Source organism: Lygodium microphyllum, chromosome 17 (genome assembly GCF_053477565.2).
Source record: "Lygodium microphyllum isolate KBCC chromosome 17, Lygodium_microphyllum_v1.1.10, whole genome shotgun sequence".
In the NCBI taxonomy this organism is placed as follows: Eukaryota; Viridiplantae; Streptophyta; class Polypodiopsida; order Schizaeales; family Lygodiaceae; genus Lygodium; species Lygodium microphyllum.
The window spans coordinates 2,086,921-2,097,120 of record NC_141151.1 but is presented as its reverse complement, the minus strand read 5'-3'; the positions used below and the strand labels follow the sequence as shown (position 1 = coordinate 2,097,120).

The 10,200-nt window shown below is 43.7% G+C and overlaps 1 protein-coding gene across 1 annotated transcript; it reads right to left on the bottom strand.

Moving 5' to 3' along the window:
• Positions 1–1,494: 1,494 nt before the first annotated feature.
• LOC148021501 (uncharacterized) lies at positions 1,495–2,355 on the bottom strand. Its single transcript, XM_087696624.1, has one exon. The coding sequence runs from the start codon at positions 2,223–2,225 to the stop codon at positions 1,632–1,634; it is 594 nt and encodes a 197-aa protein (XP_087552750.1). The 5' UTR covers positions 2,226–2,355; the 3' UTR covers positions 1,495–1,631.
• Positions 2,356–10,200: the final 7,845 nt, after the last annotated feature.

Genomic DNA, 10,200 nt, shown 5'->3' with positions numbered 1-10,200 from the left:
TTTCGAAGCATCCAACTCATTGTGGACCATGTTAATATCTCCTCCTATAAATAATGCTTCGTGTCAATAGGATTTGGATTTTCGTCGATTGCTTCCCATGTATAGAGTATCAAAGCAAGTCCAATATCCCTTATGAGCCAAGGAATTGATAATTATCATTTCCCTTGATTTTCCTATAGATAATGCTTCGTGTCAATAGGTTTTGGATTTTCTTCAATGGCTTCCCATGTATAGAGTTTCTCATTATGTAGCAAGTCTACTCTTTTCGAAGCATCCAACTCATTGTGGACCATGTTAGTATCTCCTCCTATAAATAATGCTTCGTGTCAATAGGATTTGGATTTTAGTCAATTGCTTCCCATGTATAGAGTACCAAAGCAAGTCCAATATCCCTTATGAGCCAAGGAATTGATAATTATCATTTCCCTTGATTTTCCTATAGATAATGCTTCGTGTCAATAGGATTTGGATTTTCTTCAATTGCTTCCCATGTATAGAGTTTCTCATTATGTAGCAAGTCTACTCTTTTCGAGGCATCCAACTCATTGTGGACCATGTTAATATCTCCTCCTATCAATGCCCTAAGCCCTTGTAGGCTACCCAATTCAAACCATGTGCCCATAGACATTGATGATGTCTAGGGGCTCACTTTCCCAATTAATGCTTACTAGAAACAACTCACCACTTCATGAGATGTACTTTAGAATATTGTCCAAAACCAAATTTTTATCAATTCTCACAATGGTGATGCTATGCGACTCCTCTTTAGACTCCACTTACGAAGTACATGTCATCCTTGTGGGGGAAAACCCTTGCCACTGAAAAGCATGAAGCTTATACTCTCAAATGAGAATGACTTGAAAATTTCTAGCAACCAACCAACTTTATAACAAACATCACTTGGCTTCCCCATTTATTCCTTCAACATTGGATCTTGTAGGTTTAAGCTCGTCTAGGGCTATCATTCTGAGCATTTGGTTGATTAATTGCTTCTTGATATCATTTGTTCTCACACTCCATGTCAATAGTATGGGTTGTAGACCAATCTAAATAATTGAGAAATTGCCAATTTCAAACCACTCTTTAATTTTCCATCCATCATCATTCTCTTAAATTGGTGTGTGGTGGGGGAAGGTTTTAAAAGATGCCTCAAGGATATATCCAAGGTTTGAACTCAAGCACCCATGTACACACCCGTTCACTCAAACCACTTGGGTTACAATCCCATTAGCAACTACTTGAGGGGTGGGACAAAGCTTTGAAAGATTCCTCGAGGATATATATCTAAGGTATGAGCTCCCGCACCCATGTACACACCCATTCTCCCAAACCGCTTGGGCTACAACCCCATTAGCAACCGCTTAGGGTTTCACCACAAGACTAGGTGCAATTAGCCTCTCTCTCTCTCTCTCTCTCTCTCTCTCTCTCTCTCTCTTGCACGGTGCACCAAAGCTGCACTGCATACATAAAACTAAAGAAATGCGTATATGTCGAGCTTGCGAGAAGACTTAACATGGCATTACGTAGAGGAAGGAGGACAGAAACACAATCCGATAATGGTTAAAACAGACATTAAGCCATACGGGGGTACCAATAAACAAGGAGAAACATTACAGCATCATGATGATGCTTTACACGAGCCGCTCCAAGGCATGGATTGGATGTTGCTTAGAGAACATAATCTGGTGTGTCCAGCTGCTATTGTGATAATGCAGCCGGCTGCTAGCAGTACTGCTGCCAGAACCTTCCTTCTTGTCGGCGACGGCCGACAACGACCCGATGCAGCAGCTTCTGGACCATGTCAGCTTCTCCTTTTTCTTCAGCTTCGCCTTCTTCTTCTTCTTCGACATGCGACGGCGGACCGGAAAGCAGAAACGGCCTTCCTTCTCCGTCCTATTGCCCCTGGAATCTTGTTCAATCTGAGGCTCCTCGCCATTGAAGCTATGGCCGCTGCTTACAACCCGATATTCTGAGGCGTTTATTAGGCCTTTTAAGCCTGCGTCTGATGCAGCCGCTTCTGCTCCTCCTTGCTGTTCGTCTTCTTCGTCCTCTTCTTCGTGATCACGGATATCATCGTCCGCAGTGTGGAGAGTAATGCAAGAGCATCGCTCGAGCGAGAGGAAGAAGGCGGAGGCGAAGCTGGCGCCGATCTTACCAGCGAGCCTCTCGAGCTTGCCTGCGTGCGGGTCGTGGAGGAAGGCACGGTCGTCGGCGGGGGAAGACATGGAAGGAAGGCAGAGAGGAAGGGAGCTGCGGGGAAGCTATGGCGGGAGAGAGAGAGAGAGAGAGAGAGAGAGCGCGCGCTATCTCTGCAGGGTGAAGGGAGGAGGTGAGGGGGGATAAAATGCAACGGTCGAGACGAGGCGAGAGAGAGAGAGAGAATCCCTTGAGTTTGTATCGAGCGCGTGACGCAGCGCGTTAACCAATGAACTTTCAACACGTAGCGTCCGAGTCATTTTGAACCAGCTTTGACACAGCGTCACATTTTATATTTTTATTATTGAAAACCTTGGGAAAACCGGTCTTTACGTGTTTTCTTTTGTTGGGGGTTGGGTTAATGAAAAGCGGTTTTGGAACGTAGGGCCGGCTGCTGTCGCGGAAACTGCTACCTTAACATTTGGACCATCCCTGTCCAAAAGAAGAGGACTAAAGAAAACTTATCAGTTACCTACTACTACTGACTAGCATCAACCATACAAGAACATACTTTAGTAGCCACCACTATGCCTAGATACTATAGTAAACTTTTGCATAGCCACTAGCACAAACACTACATTGTCATACTAGACTTTTGTAATGCATTTTTTTCGCCTACTGGCTACATGTTTTCACAGGATTTCGCCCCAACACCATCCCGAAGGATGGTAGGGTAGGTGCCTCTAAGGCCATGCACAACAACAACTGGGAAGAATTGATCCTACGACCGATTGGAACTCACGCACCCACCTCGACCAACTGGGCAACAGCTCATTGGCATTGTTGTACAAGATTTGCTACCTAGACTGCTTTCACACACCAAGATTTGAAACATTGGCCACATGGTCAGCATCACTTCACACATGGCTCTTCCCACTCTAGCAATGTTTAGCCCTAAACCGATAGTAACTTTCACATTTGGTTTAAGCCATGATTTTTGTCTGTTGTAGGTAGCATGCTTCACACATGGGCTTTCCCCACTCTGGCAATGTTTAACCCTAAACCAAAAGGTATAGGCCAAATATGAAGTAAATGCAACATTTTTGTGTGTTGTCACTACTATAGGCAACGAAGCAACGTAACCAACAACCAAACATCGGAAACAAAGCAAGCCCTATTTTGTGGGAATGTCATTCCTTTTGGTTCAAAAATGCCATCTACACATTTCGAAAGGCTCCCCATGAAACCCCTTTTACACTTTCTCAAAGTCTTGCAAGTGAACCTCACATGACATCTTTACCTTTCATTTTCCTATTCATAAAGATGAAAATTGTAAGACATATCATGTGGGGCTAACTTTTCTTTACCTACAAGAGTTCAAGAAGGTTGCACTACTTGTGATATGTTTGGTTCCAACTACATCTTACCAAGTGGTTGCACATTTCTTATTCCACTCCATCACATTGTCAAATGCAAGAAAACTAGGGTGTAGTGGCATTACCTAACCTTGGACTTACATTCACCCCTTTGAAAATGTAAAATCCATTGCGAAAATTAGAGAACAAAGATTGGCAATTCATTGTGAGAAAGTGGATTTTCAATTGTGAAGTGTCTAGCAACATTTATTGTCCTTTGTCAGTTTCTCGTTTGTCATGTACAACTACTATGTTTTGAAACCTTCCTTTCTCTCTTGTCCCTACAAGCCCCTATGTTGTCACAACTCTATAGAAACAGAATTTGTATCCTTTTTCATTAATTTGTCTATATAATGATTTATTAAATTTATTTCCTTTGCACTAATTAGATATAAAGAAAAGTGCATTGGAGCTGGCCACTGATGAGTGGTCACAGGTTATGGTGGACCCACGCGGTGGGTTAGAGAAAAGATAGTTCACACTTCCACCTATATGACCCGATTGGGCGCCTGTGACTAGAACTCACGCATATCAGGGTTAGACTGGCACACAGAAAGGATTGATGCCTTGAAGTATGGGCTAGATCCACCAGAACAGACAGTTACAATCAACAAGATGGCATGATCATGAAATGCTTGTATAATGTGCATGTGTGGGCTGAAAGCTTGAAATGCACATTTCTTTGCATAGGAAAGTCACATGAAGATTCAGATACCATTTTTGCAATGTACACGGAAAAAGCTTTCATATGATACCCATATTGGGGGGGTCCCTAAATTTTAGGAGATCCCTAAATTTTAGGAGGTCCCTAAATTTTAGGAGCCTCGAATTAGCCTAAAAATGCTAGTCCTAAAAAATAGGGATATCATTCTAATAATAGTAAGTTATGTACTCTGACTGTGCTTACTAAATTTGGTTGTTTCTATTCTTGACAGTATTCAACCCAAAAAGGAAGGCCATAGAGAAGAGACAAGTGTCAAGACACTTGTCACACAAGTTTCCAAGTGTCCCACCACTTGTCACATCTCATGACATGTGGCTGGACACTTGTCTTGTGCTACTCCACTTTCCCCTTTTGTACTAGCTCTCCCCTCTCCTATAAATAAGAGCTCGTTTTTCTTCATTGATCATCAGTTTTCTTTGCTGTAAACTCATGTACAGCACCCACAGATAGCCAGAAACTGGCCCCATCCATCCCCATCATCATCCCCCACTTCTCCATTATCAAATTCCTCCATATGCTCTCTTCTATCACTGCTGTTTATAGGACAGCAAGCCTGTAAATTCATTATAGCACCTCCTTCTCGAGCTCTTTCTTCCATTTTAGCAAAAGAAGCAAGCCCTATCCATGTACTGCTGATCAACGATGGAGAAAGGCTGATTTCCCCTTTTTCTTCTCTCATACTGTAAAGAAATCAGTTCTTATCATTGCATAATAGATAATGCATGTGTGTTTGTACATCTTTGCATGATCTTGTGAGAGTGAGAATTACTTTTTCTCACTCTCAGGTTGATTGTAACTGAGCTCTTCCCTAAGGGACTTGGGTTGAGCAGAAATACATTCCTTCGAGGGGGGGTTGCCCATCTTCAACCCTCAATCTTGTCTCCATTACTTTTACATTTTCATGGCTATAATTTTGTGAGTAATTTTCATTTTCAGCTTTAAGTGTTCATTCTCTTTTATATTAAATCTTGAAAACAAGCGAATATCATAATTGTTAAGCATACTACGTTGTTCGGGGCGTTTACAGTGGTATCAGAGCTTTGGCTCGGTCCTCACCCCCAACACTGGTAGTGCTTACAACTATAAGTTTGTTTGTTTTCAGCCCTTGCATTGAGTGCTTGAGCATATATTTTTTTTCTTTAAGTCTCAATGGATCAATCGAGTGCTATCCTTCAAGCCATTCAAAGTCTTAGAGAGGAGAATCAGCAAATTCGTGAGCAACTTCTCAAACTAGAAAAAGTTGAGAATCCCAAAGAATTCAAGGAAAGAAGCCCATCTACTTCAAGGAGACAAAGCCATACCAATGAAAGGAGCCGATCAAGAAGTCCAACTACTTCTAAGAGGCAGTCCCATTCTACTTCAAGACAAAGAAAGAGATCGCGTCGAAGCTCATCCTCTTCTTCAAAGTCATCTGGCGCCTATTCTGATGGATCCTCTTCTAGTAATGAAGAGTCACACCCTTCTCGTGGAAGACCTCATCATCGTCAAAGGCGTCGACATTCTTCACCCTCGTCTCCATCTTCATCCCCATCAAGCACTTCATCATCTTCAACCTCAAGATCCGAGCATGGACGAAGGCATAAGAAGAAGAAGAAGACTAAGTCACTATCTCAACTTGAAAAGAAGATCAAGTTCAGTATGTATGATGGTTCCCGAAATCCTGATCTTCTTCTGAAGTTTATTCGTCAATTTCAAATTTTGTATGGTCGTGACAAGTATAAAGAAAAAGAAAAGATTAAGTTTGCAGCTTTACATTTAACCGACTTAGCCCATACTTGGTGGACGGGGTTGGAATATGATCATGCTGCCCCAAAAATCATGGCGGTCCTCTGTTCGCCTGATACAAAGCCAATTTCTTCCTGTTCATTTCAAAAGAGATGTAAAAATGGAATGGGATCGGCTTTGGCAAAGGAAAAATGAGTCACTTGGTGACTATACCAAGAGATTTTGGGAGCTACTTTTGAAGGTCCAACATTTCAAGAAGATCAGCAGTTCGGAAAAGCTTAGGAAGTTTCAAGGAGGTTTGCATTTTAAACTTCGTATTGCTCTTAATCATTATCATTGTTCTAGTCTCAGTGAACTCATTGACCATGCTGAGACATGGGAAATGGAGCACAATGGCAATAAATCATTCCAAAAGAATGATAAGAAGAGAGTAGCTGATGATGAGGAGTATTCAGCCCCAAATGAAGGACAAAAACAGTGGCAAAAGCAGCCATCAAATCAAAAGAAGAACAATGCCAGTATTTGAGGCAAGTCGGCCCCTCCACCATGGATGAGCTGAAGGAGCTAGGCTTTGAAGAGCACGAGCGGCTGCATCCACCCCTAGCTCAGAGCCCATAGGAGCAACCTCCAAAGAAAGGGCCGGATTTTGAGTAGGAGCTAGGAGAAGAGCAACAAGCCTGGGAGCTTAGCCCACCGCTACTAGATGAAACCCAAGAAGATCTGAAAGGCAGCCAAGTACCGAAGCGCAACATTGCCGCTAAGAGAAGAAGACAAAAGTTGGTGGAGCAAGCGCAACTAAGAACTAGAGCACAACCTCAACAACTTCTTGGAGAGCCTATGCCACAACGCAAGGATTGCTATCCTGTCAACTGGCCCTAGGAGTTGAGCATTTGGAAGCAAGGAGAACTCCAACGACGGAGGTGGGAAGCTCCAAACTACTGGTAGGACAAGGTGTACTAGATCCCCAAGATGGTCCAAGGCTATGAACCACAACCCAAGTGGCCGAGGAGGATCTAGGACACAAACACTTGATGCATGGATGGCATTCTGGGGCACACTCCTTGAAGAAAGAAATGATCCTATCTACATGCCCTACCCTCACAAGCACGGAGTGGACTACAATAGGGAGGAGCATGGTAGGTACGACTTCCCCAAAATCTACAATGCCAATGTAGAGAATCCCAAGGAGTGCCTAACCTTCAAGGCAAGAGGCCTTCGTGCTTCAATCACGCGCTTCCTCGAGGATTTCTCATCCTATCCAAACCTCGCTTCGCAACTTGTAATTATCTTAGGACCATTAGGTTTCTACTAAAGCAACGAGGAGACCCACCTACCTCCACTCTTTTTTTATCTCAACTTAGGAATAGATAGTGATGCCATGCCCCAGCTAATAATGAGGGCTACGTTGTTACCCTCTTTTTGTATGGTGCTCGAAGACATGAATGATAGCCAATTTACCAAGTGTGAACACCCCTTTTTGTCAACCACACCTCTAAATGTTAGGGCTAATCTCAAGAGCTACATGCAAAGCCGTGCCTTTTTTAGCAAATCCCTTAGCCACCCCATGATGCATCATTAGAACAGGACTAGGGTACAGCTTAGGAGCGCCACCGTATCTATCAAAAAAAAAAGAGAGAAGAAGAAAGAAGGCAAAGATGAAAAGCGAAGAAATCACAACAAATAGTAGTTTACACCACACAGGCCACCATAGTCATTGCACCTAGGGGTTCTCAAGTTAGGTGCATCCTGTGGCTTCGGTTGACTGGCTCCGTCCCTAACCCCCTAGCCTCACATTGATCCCCCACTTCACGCTTAGGGCACATCAAGGGCAGGACATGCCTAGGGATGTAACACTCGCCTATGATTAGACATGCCACCCTAAGCTACACACACCACACCTCCCTTATGCACAAACTAGGTCCTCAAGTGAGGGACAACACCCAGGCTTGCCGACCCAACTCCCAATTCCACTAGCACAAGCACAATGCACTGCATAGCAAAGCAGGCACACCCCCAAGTAGTGCACCTTCTTTTCTTTTCAAGTATAAACAAAGGCCCCAACCCCCCAACTTCGGAAGCCCCCATCATCCATGCAATGCGCTTTCGACCTCCACCACCTTGACCAAGTGATCTGTTTCTTCCCAAGACCGATTCCCTCAAAACCCATCATCATCAACTCACACATCCACCCTTTTAAATCATCGAATCTTCATCAACTGAAAACCGCAAGTGTCTTGGAACTAGCACCCATCTAAGAGAGGGGTCATCTTATGCAACAATGTTACTGTGTAGACAAAACAAGGCAAAGGCAGACCGAGAGGCAGCCCCAATCAAAAAGTGAATGAAGAAGCTCATTTGGCATGGTGCAGGAGAAGGCAAGTTCAAAGACAGAGGGAGCTCCAACTACTTTGGCAAGGTCCTCTCAAGGATGAGGGAGGTCATGTCAAGGATGAAAGATGCTCTCCCAAGCACTGATTGTTCTAGCAAGGCTCTCTTAAGGATGAGGGAGAACCTCTGAATGCTCTCGCAAGGAAAGCACGAGGTGTAATGTAATTCATTTTATAAGGCATGCATGTTTCATCCTATGCCAATGGTACACTCTACACGAACATAAGTGAAGGGATGAGGCAACTTGACAGGAGTGGGGAAAAGCCATGTCAAGATCACATCGTAAATAGCAGCCACGAAGGGCAAGAAGACAGATCCATCCAACACCATCTTAAATTTCAACTGTCTACCCGCCATTCTCTGGATAGGGGTCTGCCATCCAACATCATATTGAATTTCAAAGACAGATCCACCCAACGCCATCCCCCCATAAGGGCTTGTATACAAACTCAAAAAAAGCCATCTGGCTACATTTATCCCACCTTCCAACCACTACACATCAGTGCCATGGGACTAGCACTAAACTAGGAGGGGGATAATGTCAACCTCAACACAAGAAGAAAGAGGAAAAAGTGGAAAATCGCAAGTTGGGTCACCTAAAAGAGGTGGCCTAGAAGGAAATCAGACACAATGGAAGAAGCAAGAAGGGAAACGGTCGAAAGTGCAAGGGCAGCCTCAAAAGCTAAGTTAAAGGCAGACCTGCATTTTTAAAATTCAAGGCACCCTAAAAACTTTTGTAAAAGAGCACCAAGCTCCCTCCTGTGCAAATTGTAAAGGGTAGAAGGGCATGAGTAAAGAGAAAGGGCGACTAGAAGGGAACGGGAAAAGAGGACTTTGCCGTGATGGCCGGTCGTGTAAAAAAGGGTATGGGTGCCCAAAGGGATGATGGCTTTGTATATAAACTCAAAAAGTGAATGAGAAGTGCATTCTTTGGTGTGTGGCAAAGTGGACTCTTCTTCTCTCTCCTTCTCTTCTCTTGCTTGCTTGTGAGTGCTTGAGGAAGGGAGTGTGAGTGAGTGAGGGAGTGAGTGTGTGAGGGTGAGGGATCGTGGTAGTGAAGCCCTCCATCATCTCCTTTGTTATTCTTCTCTTCTCTTCCCTTCTCTCATCTCATGCTTGGATATGGAGGATGGAGCTTGGAGGTGGAGGCTTGAGATTGCTTGAGCTTGCATCACGAATCGTGGAGCTATCGATGTGCTTGAAGGAGGAGGGCACTCAATTGGGCATCAAAGGTAAGATCACTATTCATAGAGAGGGGTAGCAGGTTGGCTATGTGAGAGGTAGACATTAGTGTTCGCTTGAAACACTTGAAGGAATAAGCGGTCCATGGGCCTTGGTGGTTGAGCGTGAGCTCCCATTACAATCTGTCACCATAACATAGTCCATAAAGGATGCAAATTGATCAGGTTGACATCTATGTCTAGTAGATCACCTCAAAATAGGCTATGGAGAATGTACATCCTGTCTAATATCATATCCTAGGCCACTAGAGCATTAGCTATGGTAAGCTGTCTAACTAGCTATACAATAATAGGAGGCTCCTCCTAGAATATCACCATGCATACCTCAAGGACTTACTTAGGTTGCGCATGTATTTTCTCTTCATGGAAAAACAACACCATGGTTTTGGATGACTTTCCAAGCTTGCAAATGCTATAGGCGATATCCCATCTCACCTTCATCCCCATAACCTAGAAAGATGCATTTCATAGACTTGGGATCCATCTTATTGCACTTGTCCTTAGAAACATGAAAACCTCACAACCAAAGACACACAAATGAGCATATAATGGAGGTTTTCCAAACCATACC